Raw genomic sequence first — 25,229 nt, 5'->3', positions numbered from 1 at the left:
GCCGCCCCTTCCGGCGCCCACCCGAGCCACTTCCGGCGGCGGCGGCTTCCTACCTGGCTCTGCAGTCCCCGGCTCCGTCCCGGCCCCGCACCCCATCGGCGCGCCGCCCGGAGGCCTCCCTTCGGTCCCCAGGAGCCGGCCGAGGCCCCGGAGGCGGTTCGGCCCCGTGGGCCGCGGGGCTGTGTCCTCTGAGCGGGAAAATGTGCTGCGAGAAGTGGAGCCACGTGGCCGAGATGTTTCTCTTCATTGAAGACCTGGAGGAGGATTACAAGATCCTGTGCCTCTGCTCGCGGGCATTTGTCGAGTAAGTGAAAACTTTGCTCTCTCCCTTTGCACGAGTGTTTTCCCCAGAAATGTCGGTGATGCAGACGAGTTGTACTGGGTCCCTGGAACCGCGGCCAGAGGGAGTATTTGGCTCTTGGGCAAGCTGATGTTTTAGAAAAAGGGGAGCCCTGCCGAAGCCGGTTTGGCTCAATGGATAGAGCGTCGGCCTGCGGACTGGAAGGTCCCGGGTTCGATTCCGGTCAAGGGCATGTACCTTGGTTGCGGTCACATCCCCAGTAGGGATGTGCAAGAGGCAGCTGATCGATGTTTCTGTCTCATCGATGTTTCTGACTCTCTATCCCTCTCACTTCTTCTCTGTAAAAAATCAATAAAATAAATTTAAAAAAGAAAAAAAAAGAAAAAGGGGAGCCCTTTCTGGCGTGGCACAGGGGTTGAACATCGACCTATGAACCTGGGGGGTCTCGGTTCCATTGGGGTCAGGTCACGTGCCCCGGTTGTGGGCTCCATCGCCGGGGGGGGGGGGGGGGGGGGGGGGAGCGTGCAGAAGGCAGCCCATCCATCATGCTTGTCATTGATGTTTCTGTCTCTCCCTTTAACTCTCTCTGAAGTTAATAAAAACATGGGAAGAAAAAGATAAAATCCACAGACTTTACAGAGTGGTGGTCTCTGCCATTAAGTGTAGGAGTAAATCTGTGTAGGCTGTAATGAAAAAATGTAGTTGATATATGTCATTTTGTATTTGTAAACGGCGGGGACATTTTAAAATTGGGGGAAAGTGAAGTGTAAAGTGAAATCCAGTTAGTGGATATGAATGACATCACAAGGTAAAGGTTTAAAGATAAGTAGCTTGTTTTGGATAACGTCTTTTTTTAAAACCTTAAGATTTATTAAAGCACCAATTCACATGAACATTACTAGTGAGGTAAAAGGTTTAACTATAATTAACATTCGTGTTTGAGCTGTCTTCTATTTTGGGAAAATATTTGTTTGGGGTAAAAATTGCTGTACCTGTAAGATAGCCAGTTGAGGGAGAGAGAAGTGCCTAAAGAATTGAATTCTGAAGATGGTTTTCTTTATATTAGACTAGAGGCCCAGTGCCGGAGACCATGTACAGGGGGAGGAGTGAAGGGGGTGTGGTCGTCCCTCAGCTTGGTCTGCACCCTCTTGCAATCTGGAACCCCTCTGGGGCTGACCAACTGCTGGTTTAGGCCTGATCCAGTAAACCAGCAATCAGACATCCCTCTTGCAATTTGGGACCACTGGCTCATAACCTCTTGCCTGCCTGCCTGCCTGCCTGCCTGATCCACTCTGCCAGCCTGCCTCATCGCGCCCCTAACCACTTGCCTGCCTGACTGATCACCCCTAATCGCTCGCCTGCCTGCCTCAATGCCCCCACTAGCTATCTTACAGGTACAGCATTTCTTACCCCAAACAAATATTTTCCCAAAATAGAAGACAGCTCAAAAATGAATGTAATTATAGTTAAATCTTTTACTTCACTAGTTATGTTTATGTGAATTGGTGCTTTAATAAATCTTAAGGTTTTAAAAAAGACGTTATCCAAAACAAGCTACTTATTTTTAAACCTTTACCTTGTGATGTCCGGAATGACATCTAGCAGGTCATTCAGCTGTCTGGTCTAATTAGCATATTATGCTTTTATTATTATAGACTAGAGGCCCAGTGCATGAAACTCATGCATGGGGGCAGGGGAGTGTCCCTCAACCCAGCCTATCCTCTCCAATCTGGGACCCCTTGAGGGATGTCCGACTCACAATCCAGGACTGTTGGCTCCCAACTGCTCGCCTGCCTTCCTTCCTGATTGCCCCTAACCGCTTCTGCCTACCAGCCTGATCACCCCCTAACCACTCCCATGCCAGCCTGATTGATGTCTAACTGCTCCCCTGCCAACCTGTTTGACCCCAATTTTTCCCTCCTCTGCCAGCCTGGTCACCCCTAACTGCCATCCCCTGAAGGCTTGATCGCCCCCAACTGCCCTCCCTTGCTTGCCTGATCGCCCCCAACTGCTCTCCCTTCCAGGCCTGTTCTCCCGACTGCCCTCCCCTGCTGCCATCTTGTGATGGCCATCTTGTGTCCACATGGGGCCAGGATCTTTGACCACATGCGGGCAGCCATATTGTGTGTTGGAGTGATGGTCAATCTGCATATTACTCTTATTAGATAGGATAGAGGCTTGGTGCATTATTATTTCTATATTACAAATTAGGAAAATATATTAGCATATTATTTTTCTATCCTTAAACTTTTTATTAATCTATGTTGCTTTGAAATAGTTTCTTCTCTAAATTTATAACTTAATTTTTCTTTTAATACTGACCGTTTAATTTGCTTAACAGAGATCGAAAATTGTGCAATTTGGGATTAAAAGGCTACTATGTTAAAGACAATGGCAACAGTGCAGGTAATACAGTATAAACTATATAGTCCTTTTTTGCTAAAATTAACCATACACTATATTCATTATATTTTGTTATAAATACTGTATTAATTTCTTAGCATAAAATATCATGTGGCAAAAATATTCTGTAATCATAGAGTCATTTTTTATTATAGCGTGGTTCTAGAATCCCTATTGAAGCATAACATTTCTTATAGCAAACTCCTATACGGAGTTGAGGTAGCTTCCTTTGCCCCGTGTAGCATTCCTTCCTGAATTGATAAAAGCAACCTGAAATTTGAGACTTTGAAAAGCAGAGAACACAGAGTTCCTAAAGCAGAAATTTATTGTTTTAAAAACTAAACGGAGGCATATTAAAATTTTTTCAGATTTTATTTGAGCGTACGTTCATTCACATGGGGCAGCACCTAACCAAGGGTGATTAGGAGCACTCCAAAGATGAACTAGAAGCATATTTATAGAGGAGATGCAGAAACAAAACAATCCAGTTGTGGTTGAAGTACCCATGAGGGGGTCATAATTCTCACCTCTCTTATTAGCAGCTCCTAAAATAACTCCACAAATCATCCTTTTAAATCCACTGATCCAGTGCAGTAATATTGCGGAGAAGGAATATCAAAATGTAATAATTTGCCTCAAGGGTACTCTGCTGTGTTCCTTTTTATAGCCTCCGTGCTCTGCACAATGCCCAGCACAAAGGAGAGGCTCAAGAAGTATAAGTTGAATGGGCAGCTAACTGGTCCTGGTAGGCAGAGCCAGACTAGAAATTGTCTCTTTATTCTTAGTTGGCCATAGTTTACTAGTTCGTCAATTCCCTTCTCTCCCCCTCCCCCCTTAAAAATTGTAACAATTATACACCTTTGGGCAAGGCATGTAATAACTGGTTTTCTTCATTAAAATGACAATAAAACCTGCATCTAAATTTTTTCTAAACTTAACAAATGCTATCTATAGGAGATCAAGGAGCAGAAGAGGAGGAAAGTTGTGATATCCATGATAATAAAGAATCATGTGATAGCAAAGGCATAGACCCAGATGAAAGTGAACTTGATTCTGAAACTGAACTCATGCGAAGTATGGGACTGCCACTTCAATTTGGTGGGATGTCTGCACATAAGAATTTTGAGGTAAGTATTCACTTACTTTTATTTATTAGTTTTCTCTGTAAAAATCACGTGGGATTTTTTTTATCCCAAATCTAATGCATTTATTCATTAGAGCACTCCAACTCTTTTTTAATGTACATATTTATAAATTAGCCAGAACTGTAAGTTGTGTTGTGTCCCGCATGTGATTTTTTTTTCTCTTGGGAACTTGGGTAGTAAGATTCACTTGTTTGTGTAACTAAAAGCCCAGGGTAATGGTAGTGGGGGGTGTGGAGGGGTGCAGAGATTGAAGCTATTTTGTTTAATTTAATGTCCAAATAGATTTGGATTGTACTTTCTCTTTTAGTTTATGAAGTGGATTTTGTATTCAAGTTATTTATCCTATGCAGGTGTCCATGAATACCAGAAATAAGATTAAAATAAAGAAGAAAAAGAAAAAACCTCAAAAGAAGTACTTAGATGAGATGATAAGAGAATCTTTGGGACCAGAAGATGAAGAAGATGACGTTTTGGCCTCAGATGATCCATCTTCAGTCGAACAGGATGAGAATACCAGAACTCATGAACTTCAACCCAAAAAAGACATTGAAACTGAAAGCCTTTCTATTGAAAATACATCATCTCCAAAGCTAGAAATTACAGAGAAATGGGAAAAGTACTGGAATGAATATGGCGGAGGGCTACTATGGCAAAGCTGGCAAGAAAAACATTCAGATCAAACACTGTGTCCCGAACCTTGGAACGTTCCTGATACCAAGGAAGAATGGGAACAACATTATAGTCAAGTTTATTGGTATTATTTGGAACAATTCGAGTATTGGGAAGCTCAGGGTTGGACTTTTGATGCCTCACAAAGCTGTGGTACAAGTATGTGTGGCTCTAATACAGAAGTTGACAACAAGAAAGATGAAAATTGCATGAAAGCAGACTTACTTTCTCTTCCATCTTCATCAATAGGCTGTAAAAGCTCTAATTCAAGTGAAAAAGATCCTAATGAACTACTTGATGGCATTAGTAACATAAGTCTGAATTCAGGGGAACTAGAAGAGAAGCAGTTAGAGTCATCTGTAAGTTCTCATGGCCATCAGTGGCCAAGTGAAGATAACAGCAGAAGAGAATGCCCTTCTTCAGGCCAAAGTGAACCATGTAATGGAGGAGCCAAGGAAAGCAACTTGTCAGGCAACAGCGCAGATCAGCCAGCTCAAGGTAAGACTGACCAAGATCTATCCTACTAAATAACAGTTAATGCCCCAACCCGTTTGGCTCAGTGGATAGAGCATCGGCCTGTGGACTGAAGGTCCCAGGTTCGATTCTAGTCAAGAGCATGTGCCTTGGTTGCGGGCACATCCCCAGTAAGAAGTGTGCAGGAGGCGGCTGATTCTCTATCCTTCTCTTTTCTTCTCTGTAAAAAAATCAATAAAATATATTTTTAAAAAGTAAATAAATAACAGTTAACTAAATGAACCTATCAAGAAAAATAACACTAATCCTTTATGGTAGAGTTAAGTAGTGCAAACTACATTTTATAGTGTACAGAAATTAGTCCATCTTATTTTTATATCCCTTTTATATAAATTGTTTATTACCCTTTTATTTAAATAAAAAAAGAATATTTTCAGAGAGTTCTCAGAAGTATCACTCCTTTCTCTTATACCTGGTGGCAGTGAATTAAAACTTGGAAATTCCTTTTTAATTAAATTAGAACTCTAATTGAGAGTGAGCTTGGAATGTCCAAGTTTCTCTAGAACAAATGAGTTTCTAAGGCATGTTAAAGAGTGGTTGAGCCAAAGCCGGTTTGGCTCAGTGGGTAGAGGGTCGGTCTGCGGACTGAAAGGTCCCAGGTTCGATTCTGGTCAAGGGCATGTACCTTGGTTGCGGGCACATTCCTGGTAGAGGGTGTGCAGGAGACAGCTGGTCGATGTTTCTCTCTCATCGACGTTTCTAGCTCTCTAGCTCTCTCCCTTCCTCTCTGTAAAAAATCAATAAAATATATGTATTTTTTTTTAAATCAATAAAATATATTAAAAAAAAAAAAAAAAAGAGCGGTTGAGAGCACATGTTTGACATTAGGCCAATCTGAATGAGAGTCATATCTGGAATTTAGTTTGGATAATGAAGTCTTGCTAGAAAGATAATTTAAACAGGGCATGGTGTTCATTTATAACTAGAAGGGTTGATTTCAGGACTCATAAAATATTCAGGATACCGAACTTGGTTGATTCCTGCCTAAGTGATTTAAAAAAAAAATTTCATCCTCATGCAGACTGGTGCTACTGTAAGGACTAAAAGCCAGTGAAAGGAGTGTGTTAAAAAAAAAAAAAAAAGTTACAATACGGTGGGTAAGAATGCTCTTGGTAGGGAGAAGGGTACTACGAATTGATGGCACCGGGAAAATGGAAATTTTTATAACTTTTGGGTTATCTTGGCATCCTTGATGTTTGGTACCAAAAAAGTCTGGTTTATAGGGATTTCCTTCTCATACTTATTCCTAAATGACCTGCTTTGTTCATCCCAGGTCACTGATCTTCATCTAGTTGAGAGTTACTAAAGAACCCTTTTGATTGATTGATTGATTGATTGATTGATTTTCTCTGTACTCTTGAAATGAAGCTTAATTTTAGTGAATATTCTCATTCCTTTCGATTTTGCTGTTGTTATCCTTTTTATGTGATTATCTTATATTAATCTTTAATAGTCTTCAAACCTCACAGATTCTGCCTTCTCTTACCTGTTTTCTAAACTATGTGTATAAATTGACCATTTCTATTACCTGTTCCCTATGTATTTAATTGCCCATTTCTGTAATTAGCTCCAGTGTGATGGCCATCAGGATCAAATTAAGAATTCTAGATTTTAATTTGTTTTAGATACGTGCTTGAGATCAAAACATAAAGTAAACAGGATGAGGCAAAAGTAGGCTTATTAGTCCTTCATATGGAAAATAATACAATAATTAATAAGTAATAATAAAATTATAAACTGTGTTTTGTGTACTCACAATTGTAAACCTACTTTTGCCCTACCCTGCATATTGCATTTTTTTATGTTTTCTACTATATATTTGTGGTTGGGTGTTCTCCTAAAATAGTCTGTCCCCACATAGTCAAAGCTTCCCACTGTCTACATTGCAGACACCTCTCCACTTCTATTCTCACCCACCTATTTTGTTCCAGAGAACAAGGACAGACATGTACCTCAGTTGGAGCCACAAAAAGTTATACTCTTTTTAAGTGGTGGTGTTTATCTTTGTTACTTCCATTATTACTTTAAGAGCTATGTTAGAGACAATTAAATGTATTTATCTCTTAAGAGAACTTTTTAATCAATGTGATCATGACATCTTTAAAGTCTTTTAGATTAAAATTTCATCAAAATGTGATAGCTATTAGCTTTGACAAAGGTAACTTTGTGGAATAATTTGTGTAGAGTTAGATAGCTATCAGGAAAAAGTAGTTTTCACTTTTTAAGTAGCTAAATCATGGAAACTTTTAAACATTAATAGACATAGCTCCAATTTTTTTTTTTTTTTTTTTATGTTCAGATCCTGCATATAGATGCACAGAATAGGTAGATGTGGTCTGACACGTTGTCTTATGTACATGCACAGCTCATTGCAGGAAAGGCACTGAAATATTTTGATTGCCTTTGTAAATGGCAGGAGAGTTGTCAAACCAAGGGGAGACATCCACAGTAATAATCTGCCTCTTTAGATTCACAGAAGTCTTCAGAAGCAGACACAATCCAAGAAAGACCACCTCCCAACAAGACTGATGGAGATGAGAGTGAAGAAGATCCACCTGAATGTCAGCCAAGCAAACTCAAGAGGAGGCAAGTTGCGTGGTACCTTTTTTCCTGGAATGTGTTAGAATAAGCCACTCTCTCCACTAGTGAGAGTTACCAAGTGCTGAGACATTTCAGCACTATGAGGAGAAAAGATAAGACCCTGGGCTTTGGAGCATGGTCAAATCCCAACTCTGTCCCTTCAGTTCTGCCACAATTTCTTATCTATAAAGTGGAACTGATGCCTCTTCTGTGAGATCATTGGGAAGCTGGAACTAGCATATAATACCCTATATAATAAAGATGTAATATGCAAATTGACCATCATACCCTCACAGGATGGCTGCCTACAACCAGGCTAGCAGGAGGGTTGGTGAGGAACAACCAAACGACTAAACACCAGGCTGGCATGGGGGTCAGTTAGGAGTGATCAGGCTGGCACGCAGAGGTAGTGAGGGTCAATCAGGTCGGCAGAGGCAAGGAGTTAGGGGTGATCAGGCAGGCAGGTAAGTGATTACGAGCCAGTGATCCAGGATTGTGAGAGGGATGTCCAACTGCCGGTTTAGGCCTGATCCCTGAGCTTAATAGCTATCTAACTCTAACTCAAGTACTAATATATTAGTAGCTATCAATGAAAGGTAGCTATTAACTAGTAATATATAAGTAGGTACAGTCTATCTTTCTAAGGAAGTTCTAGTGTTTTTTTCCCAAAAGTCTGGGAATAAATATAGGATTTTATTGCTAAAATGCTCCTCAGATACATCAAATCTGGTGCTCTCATTCTATATCGATAGGGATACTTAGACAAAGATAAATACTTTGCCCCGAGTTATGTAGAGGTAATGGCAGCTCCAAAACTAGAGCCCAGTCCATCTTCGAAGACAGGACTGTTTCTAGTGTACCACTGATACATGTAATTAAACAAGTAGAGAATGATGTCAGGTAAAATATGGTCAAATGCCAATGCTGTGAAATACAAGAAAAGGATGGACATTATAGAATTTGCATGTTAGCTGGGCACATTTCATTCCTATGACAGGATATGAAGTGCTCTACATAAGACTTCTGTGTTCCATATAGTTTCTAGAAAAACAGTAAGCACACTTTAGAGGCCCAGCAATTTAGTACATAAAAGCATACCTCTCTTTGTTCCTTCTACATGTTAGACAGTGCATGTTAATTCCTCCATTAGTTCTTAATAGTTGCTGAAGGCAGACTATATGTACTCATATTCCTGGAACCTAATAGGTCCCCCATAAATATTCAGTGAGCATAATTTCATTTGTAAGAATGATCTCTCACCATTACTGTTGGTCAGGTAGTAGAGAGTATTAGAATTGTCTCCCCTAAATGGATGATCCTGAGTTACTTAATACCACTTGTATCACAACCCGATTCTTCTTAACAATAATTTTTTTTTTCTTTTGTAATTTTTTGGTTGGGTTGATATTTTTCAAGTGTTTCCTTGTTTGATTTTTAGAAAAACCTCTGGAGGAAACACTCTAGGAGATTAGTTTAAGTCTGTAGCTTTTAACTGGTAGTTTTTCAAAGGAAAATGGAGAGATACCGTGTTCAGGAATAGAGATAATTACTTGACAGGGTTTAAGTTTTGAGTGTTTATTACTGTGTTCCAAATACTGCTTGGTACTTTTTCTCATTTGGAAAATCCTGGTTAAAATACTGTTTTTCCTCTTTTCCTGGGTTTGTGAATTATGGTCAATAGTTGTAAAAGGAAAGTTGGCATAGGTTGACTCTATGTGCTTTTGATATTTGCCTGAATGGGTGGGCTCTGGATATAATGGCTTATCACCTTTTGTTTATTTGATTAGCCATGAGCTGGACATCGATGAAAACCCAGATTCAGACTGTGATGACAATGGTTCCCTTCTAGGATTCAACCATGGCTCCGGACAAAAGTAATTATACATAAATGCTGTTGTCCTTAAATCTTAACCACTTCGGCTATCTTAAAGCTCTCTGATATTCAGATAGCTAATAATGAGTATGTAGCTTATATCACTTGAGATGTTGCAGCTGAAGCACTAGCCTTTTTTGTTTGTAAGAATTATAGTCATCAACATACCTTTGATGTAGTCACATGTATTAACTCAGTTGCACTTCAAAGCAATCCAGTGTTGTTATTCCAATTTATAAATAAAGCAACTGCAGCTTGTAGGTTTTGACTCAGTCACGGTCACATCATTTCTTGGAGAGAATGAGTTGAAGCCCAGCTCTTGAGATTGTAAGCATGGCTCTCTTCATCTAGTGTCTCACATAACTCTGTGTACATCTGCATTGTGTAGCAAACAAGCCATGAAAAGTTCCAATCTGCAGTTACCATTTTTCCTTTTTACTGTGAAAGCAGTAAAACTCAAAACAAAACAGAAGTAACAAGAGTGAAAATCTTTTCTTCAAATCATTCCCTAGAGATGTAATAGTTGGCATATATCCTTTCTAGTTTTTCATGTTATGTTTTTATGATTATGTACATATACACACCTTACTCCCTTTTTATAAACACAAAAAGATCATCCTATACATAATCTGCAGCTTGCTTTTTCCCCCTAAACAATGTGCTATCAACAGCCTGCCTTATCAGTACATTTACCTAGTCCTTTCAGTAGGGCCTTGTGTTTAATTTATCATCCTGTATGTATAGTCAGGTTGCTTCCTAAGATCTACTTTATGCCTTTGAAGTGCCCGCAGCTTGTTGCATGTACTAATAGTTCATTCCTTCTTATTGCTAAGCAGTATGCCATTATATGAATGTACCATAGTTTGTTGAACCATTATCTATTGAAAGACTTTGGGATTATGTGTGGTATTTTGTGATTACAAATAAAGCTGCTTTAAACTTTTGTGTACAAAAAGTATTAGTGTTCTCTGGGATTAAATGCCCAAGCATTAAATATAAGGAAATTGAAGAGTTTATTGCCTATGACATGAAGACTGAACTGAGTAGTTAAAGCACACTAAAGACCTATCATTTTACTATTTCTTTATTACATTATATTCCGTAGTTTCTGCTTTCTGCTCTACTTATATCTGTTGATATTTCCAACTTTGGTGTTTTACATTTACTTGAGGATTAACATACAATACATACAAAGCTAGACCTTAAACTGCATTTTAAACTTTATTTCATATTTAGGAAAATGAAATTACAGTAGTGGCTGCTAATAGAAAAATAGTGAAAGTTGTTAGTTTTATTTTCTTTTAATATAAAGAAACAAACTCATAAAACTTAAGATTTGAGTCCACTTCTTTTGATTTGGTTCCAGATATGGTGGAATTTCACATTTCAGTCATAGACGGGTCAGATATTTACAGAAGAATGTGAAGTATAAGTCAAAGTTCTTGGACATGAGAAGACAAATAAATTTGAAAAATAAACACATTTTCTTTACTGAAGACACAGAAAAAACATGTTTTAAGAAAAGCAAAACTTTGAGTAAGGTATGTATAGATTTTGTTTTTTATTTACAGATAAAATTTCATTTTGTGAGCTTGGCTCTTAAAATGAGAACCCTGTTTCTACCAGGTATAAGGGCACCTGAGATTCTTTTCTACTTGCTTTCTAAAGACATGTATTGTGTGAAATAAGTTTGAAAAAGATTTTAAATTGGGGGTAATATGAAAAGGCGATGTTTTGAAAGCTACAAAGTAGTAGAGAGAGTCTGGGAAGATAAATAGGTAAAATTGCCTGTATATGTATTGTAGTAACAGACAATGGAAATGCTCATCTGTTTTAGGCTAAGTAGGACCCCAGAAGTCCAGTGTTTGATACACCTTTTATAGTAATCCTTAATTTTGAGGTCACCTAAAGGTGATCGATTAAACGTTGTGCTAACAAGTTCATCCTAATGACATGAAACTCAAGGTTAATCTGGTGATTCCCAATGTCAACTAAAATAGTCATATCCCCTGTCTTGGATTTGCTGTACCTGTTGTCCAACTACCTGGAAAACAAAAGTAATTAAAATTGCTTTTGCTTGGTTTTGATGAGTGATTCTTACCCATTATAGAAAAAGAAAAAAAAGAAACACTTTCTACTGAGCAGAACCTGGTATCAGCCACATCTCCAGCAGTTCTTTTAAGTCAACAGAACAAAATCTCAGACCCCATATATTTGTTTTTCCCCTTCTGTACATTACCCTTTTTAATTTCTGTATTCTTTCAAAACATACTACAATTTTATAGCTTCTTTTATTTTTAATGTATTTCAGATTGTTTGGCTGCTGGTGATATTTTAATATTTTAGTGACCCTAGTTATGTCTGGAACAGATTTCCAGTATTGGTTCAATTGATCCTATAGGAATTTTTTAATGTATTAGATGTGATAGCCCCCATATACTAGTATTCATCTGTAGATGAAGAGCAGAAACATAACTGCTAAGTTTTACCCTCTGGGGATGGGGTTGGGGGAGGGGCTGCTGTATCCTTAGATATCTGATTGAGGTATAGGCATAGTCCTCTCAAAGGAAGATTCTGGGTTGTCTATGCCTGTCTTCTGTCTACCACTGTTTTTTGTTTTTTTGTTTTTAATATATTGATTTTTTTACAGAGAGAAGGAGAGAGGGATAGAGAGCTAGAAACATTGATGAGAGAGAAACATCGACCAGCTGCCTCCTGCACACCTCCCACCGGGGATGTGCCCACAATCAATGTACATGCCCCTGACCGGAATCAAACCCGGGACCTTTCAGTCCGCAGACCGACGCTCCACCACTGAGCCAAACCGGTTTCGGCATGTCTACCACTCTTGTTCTAGTTTCCTAACTAGAAGGTCATAAAGATCTGTTATGAAGACTGTTTCTGTTACAGAAGATAACAAGAAAATATATATCATCTGACCTTAAACCTTGTTAACATTTCATAGAAGAAACTTAATTTATAGGAATCATTTTACTGACTCTACTGCTTCAGTAAAAGTCAGTTCGCATCCTTTCCAAGATAGCACTGCTTTTATTCTTATAGACACAAAATCTTTTTAGAGTTCATCTTTGTTGCTGAAGACCACTTAGCATAGATAATTGCCTGGGTCTTGCGGAAAAACTAAAATTAGTGACTCAACAATAGGCAGGTACATTTGTAATGGTAACGTCACATAGTACAGTTATATTGTTAGAAAGCAGTCTTTCTGGAAAGCTATTGTAAAAGTTCAACTTTATCTTCTTAATGTTAATGGATTATAGAAAGATCATAGTCTTGTATGTGATCTGATACTTCCTTCCTTTTAAAGAAATCTTTAATAAGGTTATGGTATGTCCAGACAAGAAAATGCAATTAGCTTGGAATTACTTGCTTACGTTAGCTGTAGGATGCAGTGTACTTATCAGTGCTAATAATTGTAGTGCAGCTTGTCAATCAGGTCACAAACGATAAAGCAGGTAAAAATATTCTGTGTCGTCGTAATTGTTCATGCCTGTTAACATCTTACAATTTCAGGTAGAAAAGTTTCTAAAATGGGTTAACGAGCCAATGGATGAGGAAGCATCACAGGAGTCCGTTTCTCATGATGATGTGCAGGATGCTTGCACAAGCAGTGATTCAGAGGAGCAGGGAATGTCTGTTACCACAGAGGATAAGCCCCTGGAGATGAGCAATCCAGAACCTGCCGAGGGTCATGCCATATCTTCAGCTGGTGAACTTGAGGCAGAAAACAATGAAGGGGACAGCACCGGAGCCACTGTCACAGATAAGGAGGATTGTGTGGCTCAAGATATACCAGATTCTCCTCAGGTGGAAACCGAAGGTAAGAGTAAATATGCTTCAACTTGCTGGTGGATTTAAATATATTTTTTCCACTTATGAGTCATCTATACCTCAGGATTCACTGCTATTTATTTATAAGTTGAGAGAAGGCATGATAAGTAAATGTGCTAATGGCTATGGTTTGGCACCCAGAATTAATTTCCCTCTTGACTGAACAGGCATGGTAAAATCGAAGGTAAAGCATATGGCAAAACTGTGTTTGAGTACCTATGTCTATGCCATTCAGATTGGTTTCTGCCACTACACTCTCCCATGGCCTATAGGTGGCCAGACCGTTTTATCCCTATTGAAATTTAGTATTGCCCTGGTTTTTGTTTTGGTCATTCTTTTTTATTTTGTTATTTTTGTAGCAGTTGTGCATAGTGGTCATTTGTTTTTGGATGGAGCTAGTGACCCTGTTTCAATTTCTCAGAAGCGCTATGATTTCTAGGTCATGGCTCGGTTCAGAGGATGGATCTAACTGAGGGTTGGAGTTCATCAGTCCTTGGGAAATTTTATTTTAAAGAAGGGAAGGGAAATGTTTGGATTTCTATAATTCACCAATGAAGCAGAGTCCTACCTAACAGATGTAATAGCTTATATACCTATACTAGTATAATATCTCCTAACAATCCTGTGAAGCAAATAGATATAATACTGCTTAGTCATTTATTCCTTTTGAGAAATTAAAAGTTGGCGCTTTGAGAGCCTGCATTATTTGTCCAAGCTTGGGGAGCCAGTAAGTAGCAAATGAGAGGCTGTAATCGAACGTCAGTGCTCTTTCCACTGTGCCCTCTGCTTCTCCAGGTGTGTGATTGCACACATGTTCTGGAGTTCAGTCCCACGTTATGATTATTTGATGTGCTGCACTTGTAGATAAATTCACCTGTGATTTCCTTCTTTCACAGTATGCATTTCTATTCTTTATACTCTTTTATTGTAGCTGAAATTAAAAAGAAGAAGAAAAAGAAAAACAAGAACAGGAAGGTAATCAGTCTACCTCCTGAAATAGCTGCTGTTCCTGAGCTAGCAAAATACTGGGCCCAGAGGTACCGGCTCTTCTCCCGTTTTGATGATGGGATTAAATTGGACAAAGGTAAAGTATATATAATGTTGAACTTTAATTTGAAATAATTTTAAACTTATCTAAAAGTTGTAGGAGTAGCAGGAAATTTCTATATCCCCTTTACCCAGACTCAGAGGTTTCTTAACATTTTGCCACATTTGCTTTATCATTTTGTAGGTGTGTTTGTGTTTCTAATCCAGTTGCTCCTATTCCCTAATACTTGAGTGTGTATTTTCTAAGAACAAAGGATATGTTTATGTAACACTGGTAAAATTATAAATTTAACATTGTTACAGAATTGTAATCTACAGTCCACACTTCAGTTTTGTCCGTTATTCTTACTAATGGCCTTTATAGCATTTTTCCCCCCTTCCAATGTAGAGTCCTGTATTGCAGTTAGTTTAATGTTTCTTTGGTTTTTCTTTAATCTGGAATAGTTGCTTGGCCTTTTTTTTAATCTTTCAGGAATTTGATGTTTTCCAAAGAATAACAGCCAGTTAATGTCCAAAAAGTCTCTTAATTTGGGTATATTTGTGTTTTTAAAACTTCGGACTCGGGTTTAATCTATATTTAGGAATTGATAGATTATTAAACAGAACATCTAATGAAGAAATACCTAGTGCAGAAACATGTAATGGAATCAATTGACACTGGAAACTTTGAATTCTTTTTCAAGTTTTCCTGCCCTTTGAACAACTTACTTAACTCAATTCTGAAAATTGATGTTTATTTTCATTTTAGAACTACTTAAATTAAGAGTCCATTAACTGTCAAAATTAGGAATTCCTGATCACTGGTGGAATTTCAGGGGTCTGTGAACCTCTTGTAATTATTTATTAAAAAAATTACATATTTTAAAAAGTGCAGAGGAGTTTGTTAGGAGAAATGTGACTAGATAAAAGCTTTTAATTCTGTAAAAGTAGTTAATATTTTTATTATTCCAGCAATGAGGAGCCATTTAAAGTTTTGCTAAAGAAAAGAAACAGAAAATTGGTGCATCATTTTGTTTAGAGAAATATCTTCCTTAAAAATGCGAATTTCTCCTATTTGGAAAAAAAAGAGGGCATTATCCTCTTTCCTCTGGAGTGGTCACAGGACATGGGACCTCATTTCTGAAAATTATGAGAGTTCTGCTATTCCTGCAGCTTTGCAGCGTTTTGCTGTCAGCTCCTTGCTTTTCCTGGCCCTTTAGAAATGTTTGAATTTTTCCAAACTGTCCAATACAAGCCTGGTTCATGGGTTCCCCATTAGGAATGAAGTCATTGGGAAACTGTGGAATCTGGCTAGTTGGCCAATTAGAATGGCTGACTTTACATTTTCCATAGCAGATATTCAGTAGTTAATTCTTCAGGCATAAAAATAGAAATTACAGCCGAAACCGGTTTGGCTCAGTGGATAGAGCATCAGTCTGTGGATTGAAAGGTCCCAGGTTCGATTCCGGTCAGGGACATGTACATTGGTTGCGGGCACATCCCAGCCAGGGGGTGTGCAGGAGGCAGCTGGTCGATGATTCTCTCTCATCGACATTTCTAGCTCTCTATCCCTCTTCCTTCCTCTCTGCGGAAAATCAAAATATATTTTAAAAAATAATAGGAATTGCATTCAGTTATGGGTGATACATTACCAAAGAATCAGGCCAGAATTAAAATAGTTGCTTTCTTTGGGAATGGGAATGCTACTGTTCCTTTTTAAACAAGCTTTGTAGAACTGTTCTTTAAAAGTAGGTTATTTATAGTTTTTGGAAAAGAGAAACAAGGCTGGGGTTTTTTAAGTATATATTATATAGTAATGATAGTTATGTTTATGCTTGGCTCGGCTTCTTGACATTGAACATCTTAGCAGAAATACTCTTTCTTCGCAGAGGGCTGGTTCTCAGTTACACCTGAGAAGATTGCTGAACACATTGCTGGCCGGGTCAGTCAGTCCTTCGAGTGTGACATTATCGTAGATGCATTTTGTGGAGTCGGAGGAAATACCATTCAATTTGCCTTAACTGGAAAGAGAGGTAATTAGCCATCAATGGAAGAAAAATTTATTATATTCAGTTTATTCAATAAATGTTTCATTTTTCTTCAGTTTATCTTTGCTGACATTTAGTATATAAATAATTTGATGCCAAATATTTAAAATAATAATAGCTAGCACATATTAAGCATACACTTTGTATCATACAGGTGTACATGCTTAGTGTGTGTTAATTTATTTAGTCAACAATCTTGTGAAGTATATCTTTTACTATCTGCCTTTCACAGATAAACAGAAATAAAGAAATGAAGTTTGGTAGAGCCAAGATTATAACACTATATAAAAATATTAAAATGGGGAGACTGTTCTTTAGAAGAAGAGCAGAAGGGAATCCCATTCACTACTGTTATGGACATCACTTAACCTTAATTTAAAGGTGGCATGAGATATCCTCTGTGATTACCTTTCAGCTTGAACATTCTGTGAGACTAAACATCTTTTCAATATTAGATCATCTTCAGGGTAGTTTGACTCTGGAATCAAAAAAAAGAAACTCCCCACTACTATCTATCTGCCAGGCATTGTGTCGAGTAGGTAATATGTGTGCTGTTTCTCAAAGGAGAGGGGCTTCGGGAAATTGAACAGTCTGCCCACATTGACATGGCTGAGTCCTGAAGCCAGGACTTTAAATGCAGAATAATGTGACATTTTAGGGGCCTAAGTCATACTCTGAATATGCTTTCCGGCTACCCCAATGTTTATATTCTACAGATAGCTTCCATTTTATTCCATTTCAGTTGATTCTCATTAACTTACATAAAGTTTTTAATGTTAACTAGGAAACCAATGATTCTGAAAAGGATAGTATAAACGCTAGGAAGTGATGAAAAAACAGCATTGGTTTTTAAGACGAGTTCTGGTGAACTGTGGCCCTTACGCGCAATCACTCCTGTGCTCCAGAGCATGACATTTGCTGACTTTACATGGTCTCCTAAGAGAAAGCTGTTTTCCTGTTTACTAGAATAGTTATTATTTTCTTGTTTTCCCTGAATTCACCATCCACCCTTACTACCCCTGTCTTCCCTCAGGTAGTTGCTCTCTGGGCATAGCCCCAACTGAATGCTTCATTTCCTCGTTAATGTACAAACACAACAGGAAAGCACAATACCACCTCTTTCTAGTAACAAGTAAAGACAAATAACTGTTCATGAGTCTACATTCTAAACTTAGAGAATTCTCAAAGTTTTGTGTTTTGCTGTTCCTTAAAGATTTTTTTTTCGCTTTTCAGTAGTTCCGTATCAGTGCTGCCCAAAAGGATTTTCTGTGACAATGGAAATGTTCTATGTCTGCACTGTCCTAGTGTGGTAGCCACTAGTCACAGTAGCTATTGAGCATTTGAAATGTGGCATTGTGACTGAGGATCTAACTTCTTAATATTATTTAATTTTAATAATTTAAAGGTAATAGCCACACGTGGCTCGTGGCTACCTTTATTCGACAGTGCAGTTCTGTACAGTATCATCCAACATTTGCCAGCATTTCAGTTATGTGAGCATATTGCATGCTTGCATTCTGTTAGGCCTGAAAATAAAGTCTGCCTTCAAGGGAAGTCATAAAAACATGAATATTAATTAATATATTTGATGTTGAAAGTTATTTTTTCTGTTGAATTTTTGGTGTCATCAGCATATCTCTCTGTCTGTTTCTACTATTAGTGCAGCAGACTGAGCAGCTGAAAAGGACTTTTTTATCTTTTTCCTTATAAATATGAATGTTAGTTTATATGGAACAGGAAAAAATAGCATATAGATGCAGGATTTTGCAAGATATAATTTGTGCTTGTAGTCATTGTTCAAGTGCATACTTTCTCAAAAGTGTTAATAAATTTTGAAATCACCATGTTCGGAAAACAGCTGTTTCCTTCATGACCATGGTGTATGCATCAGGCTTCCACTTAGCCTTTCCAGATACCAAACAGTACCACTGGCACACGCATATGTGCACTCACTACAAGATGTAAGTGAGCTAAATTTAACTTATATTTGCATTGCTAATTATGAAATTGCAGTCAATTAAGTGAAAGCCGATTTGATGAAAACATGAGGTTGCCTGTTCCTTCTACCTAAAATGCCCCATTAAACATCAGCAGACTTTCTTACCTTTCTTAAGTTGATAAAAGAGATTTGCCAACATTTGTTTTATTTTGCTTTTCTGTAGAAGCTGTCAAATTTGCCTCATTTTGAGGAGATTTGGTCTTTTATGAAATCTTGGCATTTATAGGCTTTATATACTGTCAGAATCATATGCTTTCCTAGCTAATTCTCTGTGTGTCCTCCCATCACAGTGTGTACAGGAGGCAACCCACATTTCTCTTTCCTCATCCCCTTTCTCTCTTTAAAAAATAAAATAAAAATCCTTGGGTGAGGGTTAAAAAATGGACCCTGGCCCATGTGACTCAGTTGGAGTGTCATCTCATACACTGGAAGCTGGTGGGCTCAATTCCTAGTCAGTGTACTTACCCAGATTGTGGGTTCAATTCCCAGTCAGAACGCATGCAGGAAGCAACTGACCGATGTTTCTCTCATATAACTTTCCAAGTGTTTGCCACTCAGCCTGCACCTCAACCATAACACAGTGCTGACCACCTTTTTGGCTCCAGTAGATACTTGGTGTCAACTATCTAGTATATGAGGCCAAACCTCGGTTAGTCTGTAAAAAAATATTCTTGTACATTAAATAAATACACTGGTCAGAAGATGAAGTATTCTACTAATCCTAACTGCTAATCAATATCATTTGACTCATCTTTCCTGATCCCATTTTTAGTGATTGCCATTGATATTGATCCTGTAAAGATTGATCTTGCTCGCAACAATGCAGAAGTGTATGGGATAGCAGACAAAGTCGAGTTTATCTGCGGCGACTTCCTGCTGCTGGCTCCTCAGCTAAAGGCCGACGTGGTGTTCCTCAGCCCCCCATGGGGAGGCCCAGACTATGCGACTGCGGAGACCTTCGACATCAGGACAATGATGTCTCCTGATGGATATCCTTTGAAAGTCCTAAGAGTTGACTCACACAGTGGTTGTGGAGAGGAAGGGGTGTGTGTGCGTTTGAGAAAGACATTTATGAAGAGGAGAAAAGCTAGTAGCATTTAATAGATCCTAGTTTGTTTTCCATAAAAAGCAGGTGTGTAAAAGTTAACTGGTGATGGATCCCCAAAAGTTATAGCAAATGTGAAGTATATTCCTTTGGTTAACTCTCCACTGTTACTGTTACAAAACAAGAGCTAGAGAGCATTGATTACTTGGAATTGCAGTCTGGAAATTGGGAATTTCCTGGAGACTTGTCCCTAAAGTCTGGGCGACTATCCCTTAGCTATTCTTCCACTCACACTTTTTCTAATTCTCTGTGTGTCTTCACATTGTTCTGTTACTCTTCCAAATAGTGAAGCAAGCTCTTATTTCATAAAGAATAGCATTTATATTATTTTTCTCTTTATCTCTGTTCCCCAGAGGAACTCTTAACAGGACACATGTTCCTAAATTGCTAATTGAAGTTTAGAATGTGGACTACATGAGCAGTTATTTGTCTTGACTTGTTACTGGAAAGAGGTGGTATGGTGCTTTTCTGTTCTGTTTGTACATTAACTAGGGAAGGACAGGAAGAGAAAGAGTGTTGTGTATTTTCTGACTTTGTTGCTAGGATAAATGAAAAACGGGTTTAACTTCTGCCCTGACTGGGAGTGGCTCAGTTGGTTGGAATGTTGTCCCCTCCACTAAAAAAAAAATAATAGAAAAGGTTGCAGGTTCGATTCCCAATAAGGGCACATTCCTAGGATGAAGTTTTGGTCTCCCGTCACAGTGTGTACAGGAGGCAACCCATGTTTCTCTTTCCCCGTCCCCTTTCTCTCTTTAAAAAAAATATATATATCCTTGGGTGAGGGTTAAAAAATGAGCCCTGGGCCATGTGGTTCAGTTGGTTGGAGTGTCATCCCATACACTGGAAGCTGGTGGGTTCAATTCCTAGTCAGTGTACTTACCCAGGTTGTGGGTTCAATCCCTGGTCAGAACGCATGCAGGAAGCAACTGATTGATGTTTCTCTCATATCTATGTTTTTCTTTCTCTCCTTCCCCCTTTCTCTCTTTAAAACCCATTTTTTAAAAATGCTTTAACTTCTAACCTCTGATCTATCAAGAATAGTGTGCTGCTGAGTTACAAAATCAGCTACTTAATTCTCTTAGGCTTCATTAGAGGATTAAATATGTGCCTTGCTATTACATATTAAAATACGTTTGGGTTATAATTGAAGAACTTAATCTCTGGTCAGAAATTAACTGCTGTTTCTGTCACTCTTCCTTAACTGTTGTTCACCTTTGAAATTTTCAGACTTTCTCAGAAGATCACTAATAACATTGTTTATTTTCTTCCAAGAAATGCTGATATTGACCAGGTAAGCCCTTATTGAAAAACTTCTATGAGCCTTTGGCATAACTGTTACAAAAGAATGGATAAAAAAAAAAAAGAAAAGATCCAACGACTTGCTTTAATTGAGAATGTGTTTATAAGAAGTCACTGACGTTTTTCCTGTTACTAGAAAACTGGGCGTGTTTGCCAGTTAAATTCATACCTATTTCATTCTCTCCTCCACCGTTCCTGTCATACATACACAGAAACAGCATGCTGGGCTTTTAATTATATGTCCTGAAAGAATGTCTAAATGTGTTGTGTTCATATGTGCACACCTAAATTAGTCACGATCTGTCTCTACTGATCTACCTTGAGAATAGAAATTTCAGGTATTCCTAAAAATAGTCACCTAAATAGAAATATAGACAGATAAAATCTTAATTTGGCCAGGATCATTTATTAAAATGTCTTTATTCAGTTCTTACCAAAAGCATTTATCTTAATCGCGTGTTTTTTTCCCCTAGTAGAATTGGATCTAGTATAACTGCCTCATAAAGATCTGATGAAATCTTTATTTCATGCTTTTGTTGAATTTTTAATAAACACTTACTACATACTGCCTTGTGCTATACATCTGTTAAATCTTTTGTCTTTCATATTTTAAATTTTACTACAATGTTTCTAGGTATGGGTTTGTTCTTTCTCTCCTGTGTGATAATCTGATAACTGATACTATCAATCTGAGCTTTTTTCATCGTATTATAGAGAAATGATCTCTTCAGTTGTTCAACTATATTCTCCTTACCATCTTGTTTTCTTTTTCTGGGACATCAGCTATATTTTCTAGTGTTCTGTCTCCTTTTTCTTTTTGAAAGATTACCTCAATCTGGTCTTCCAGCTAGCTAGTTCATTCTTCAGATATGCACATTCCTGCCAGTGATTCAAAAGGGACCCAACTTCTCCACGCTCTTGCTAATACTTGTTATTTTCTGGTGGTGATTGTTTGCTAATGGCCATCCTAATGCACATGAAATGTTATCTCCTTGTGCTTTTGACTTGCATTTCCCTAGTGACTAGTGATGTTGACCATCTTTTCTTGTGCATGTATTCTGGATGTTAATCCCTTATCGGATACGTGCCTTGCCAGTATTTTTTCCTATTCCATAGGGTGCCTTTTTATTCTCTTGATAGTGTTCTTTGTCTCTCACAACTTTTTGATTTTGAGGAAGTTCTGTTTTATCTGTGTATTGCCTGTGCTTGTGATGTCTTATCCAAGAAATCCTTGTCAAATTCATTGTTGATTTCTTCTAGGAGTTTTACAGTTTTAGCTAAGTAGCTTTTTAAAACTACTGATAACCTGATCCACTGGGAAAGAGTCTCTCTAATTTATTTTCTGGGATGAGGCCCAAGCATACATTCTTTAAAACTCCCCGAGTGACTGTAATGTGCTCCCAGCATTGAGATTCTCTGGGTTAAGAGAAGAGTAAATAAAAGTTAACAAGCCTGAGCTCTTACTCTGTGGGTTAGAAGATGAAATTAGATCTTGCAGCCTGTCATCTGTATATGAGTCAGTGTGTGTACACATTAGGCCTCTCAACACTGTTCCTTGCTGCATGCACTTTTATTACAAATTTGATATTAAACCTAATAATATCTGCTACTCATATCTGTGACTCAGGCCTGCATTCTAGATTCTCAGAGAAGGTTGAACCCATTGATTCCATAATTCTCATTTTTCTCATGTAAATATTATGCTCTATAACTAGTCTCATAAGAGGTTATGTGATTTTTAAATTAAATATTAGATGGGCTGATTTGGATACTTGAATGACAATAGGAAATTGTTTCTTATAAAAGTGACAGTGTAAACTTTTTTCTAAATTAACACTAACCCAGAAGTTAACTTTTTCTCTTTAACTGGTATTTTTCATTTACTTCCAAAAGCTGCCAGAATTATGGTTGGTAGTTCATTCACATTTCCTACCTCTAGAGGGAGTAATGACACTAGACAATAATAAAAGTAAAAAAGGAAACTTGAGCATTATATTATTTGGTACTGAATTTGGGTCAAATTACAGTGGGAAATTAACTTTTCTTTTTTTAATGAAGGAACTATGTGTATTTTTTTAATAAGAGAAGAAACATTACTACAAGATTGAGAGAGAGCAGAGAGATACAGAAAAGTCAACTTTTTGTTAAGGAAAATTTAGAATTTCACAACACCCTAAATTTAAAATTGGGCCAGGTATCAAAGCTTATGTGTCTGCTGTTTAAAATTCAGGCTGCATTTTCTCCATAGAAATGTCTATCAAGACCATTAATTTCCCATGCAGGGAGATTTGTACCATGGATAATATGTAGGGAGGTTACACTGAGTATGGATGCATTTCCATATAGGAGATGAGTCTATATAGTTCTTTTCTGTATCTAGTAAAGTATCTTTCTAGATCCCCTATTACCTTTATCTGTTTGAGGGTTATTCCAGGACATGTATCTCTTGTTATCTAAACTTTTACTTTCAAACTCAAGCACTGTATTCCAGTAGGTCTCAAAAAGAGCAATCTATTTTACCCCAATAAAAAGGAGAGGGAGTAAAACCATACACGCAGACACCACACGCACGCATGCACATGCAAAGGTTAAAGAGATGCCCCAGGTTGGGAGAAAAGCAAGAGACCAGTTAGAGAAGGAAAAGGTAGTAGCAGAGACTAGAACTTGTGGGAGTATATCTGTCTTGCTCTCTGATGGATTATTCCTAGTATCATGTCAGGCTCTCAGTAAATATTATTGAATGAATGAAAGGGAAAGATGCCAAAGATAAAGTGAACAGGACAAAAGTGTTCAGAAAAGTGACTTATTCTTCAAATTTCTATCTTAATAAACCTGATATTCGGGGAGGGCATGTTTGTTTTCTCTTCCTCTGAGTTCTTAAGTTCTGCAATTGGAGAGATTGGGTCAAATGCAATAACATACCATGTTATTATATCACATAATATCACAGTGTCTGAAGCAACAGGTGTTTCTACCAATAAATAGTGCATTAATACCTGGAAAGTAAGAGTGAACATTTGAGACGCCTCATTATTTAAAGGACTTAAATAAAAAGCCAAGTCATCTTACTATTTGATGAAATATATGAATGATTTATTTTGAAATCATGTTTGTATATATGTGACTTTCTTCTGTTCGTTTTTTTGTTTGTTTGTTTGTTTGTTTTTAGGTGGCATCCTTAGCTGGGCCTGGAGGGCAAGTGGAAATAGAACAGAACTTTCTTAATAATAAACTGAAGACAATCACTGCTTATTTTGGAAACCTGATTCGAAAACCAGTCCCTGAATCATAACTGTGAGATGGTACAAGGACAGAAAGATCACGGAGCAGTCAGAACATTATTCAGAGACAATTGAAATTTCTTTCTCTATTCACTGATCTATTAAACCCCTAGTCTTATATCACCATATAAAATGGAAAGTTACAGAAGATTCGTGAATATTAATGAAGTACTTAGAGATCTGTAAGTAATATTAACTGTGTATTATACACTACAGGCCCGATGCACGAAGATTCGTGCAAGAATGGGCCTTCCTTCCCCTGGCTGCTGGCACCGCCTCACTCCGGCCGGAGCCACCTTTTTGCTCCGGCCTGGAGGGGCTGGGGCCTGGAGGGGCTGGGGCGCTGCAGAATGCTCAATGCTTGGCTCCTGCTCATGCAAATTAACCCTCCATCTTTGTTGGTGAATTTGCATAGTCACTCTGGTTTAGCTGGTGGGTGTCGTCATGAAGGTACAGTCAATTTGCATTTTACTCTTATTAATGTAGATTAGTATAGTAAGTGTCTGATAGAGAAAAGGTAGGCTTTCTCTTATACCTAATGTCAGCATATGTGTGTGTATGTGTGTGTATATATGTGCCTATGTTTTTTTTAAAGGTTTTATATATTTTGGTTTAATATCTTTGTGTATGTGTCCCACTACCCTTCCTTCATCTATCTAAAGATAACAGTATTTTAAATTCCTTTGGAGGATAGAAAGGAATTGCAATAGACTCTGATACACCTTTTTCCCCTCATTGATGCACTGCCCTCTCCCTTCCCTACCCCCTTTGCCACCTTTTTTTTTTTTTTTTTCTTACTATATTTTTCACTAGTATATCCTGGATACCTGTCATGTCAGTACATGCATACTGCTCTACCTTGTTCCTTTTATTAGCCATCTTGTATTTCATCTTCTGGATAAAATATAATTTCTTATTGATGGAAACTTGGGCTGTTTTTGAGGTTTTTTGCAATTATCAACTCTTCTGTATTGCGATTAGTGTATGTTTTCTTCTATTTCCCCAGCTCTGGACATCATCAAACACTTTAATTTTTGCCCCATCTGTGTCAGAAAAATGGTATCTTACTGTTTGTGTTTCCATAATTATGAATGAGATTTGATAATATTTTCAT

The 25,229-nt window shown here is 37.9% G+C and overlaps 1 protein-coding gene across 2 annotated transcripts; it reads left to right on the top strand.

Moving 5' to 3' along the window:
• The first annotated feature begins 17 nt into the window (after window positions 1-17).
• On the top strand, window positions 18-25,041 carry TGS1 (trimethylguanosine synthase 1). 2 transcript variants are annotated; one of them, XM_084864905.1, is made up of 14 exons: window positions 18-304; window positions 2,643-2,707; window positions 3,659-3,831; window positions 4,200-4,677; window positions 4,768-5,016; window positions 7,521-7,638; window positions 9,420-9,506; window positions 10,872-11,046; window positions 13,040-13,346; window positions 14,289-14,441; window positions 16,273-16,416; window positions 19,203-19,419; window positions 20,748-20,826; window positions 24,004-25,041. In XM_084864905.1, exons 1-14 carry the CDS (start codon window positions 201-203, stop codon window positions 24,124-24,126), a joined length of 2,472 nt encoding a protein of 823 aa, XP_084721031.1. In that variant the 5' UTR covers window positions 18-200; the 3' UTR covers window positions 24,127-25,041. The 2 variants fall into 2 exon arrangements, with proteins under 2 accessions (XP_084721031.1, XP_084721030.1); XM_084864904.1 differs by having other exon boundaries at window positions 4,200-5,016.
• The last annotated feature ends 188 nt before the right edge of the window (window positions 25,042-25,229 follow it).

Source organism: Pipistrellus hanaki (genome assembly GCF_964339955.1).
Source record: "Pipistrellus hanaki genome assembly, chromosome: 17".
In the NCBI taxonomy this organism is placed as follows: domain Eukaryota; kingdom Metazoa; phylum Chordata; class Mammalia; order Chiroptera; family Vespertilionidae; genus Pipistrellus; species Pipistrellus hanaki.
This window is presented reverse-complemented; position numbering and strand designations above follow the sequence as displayed.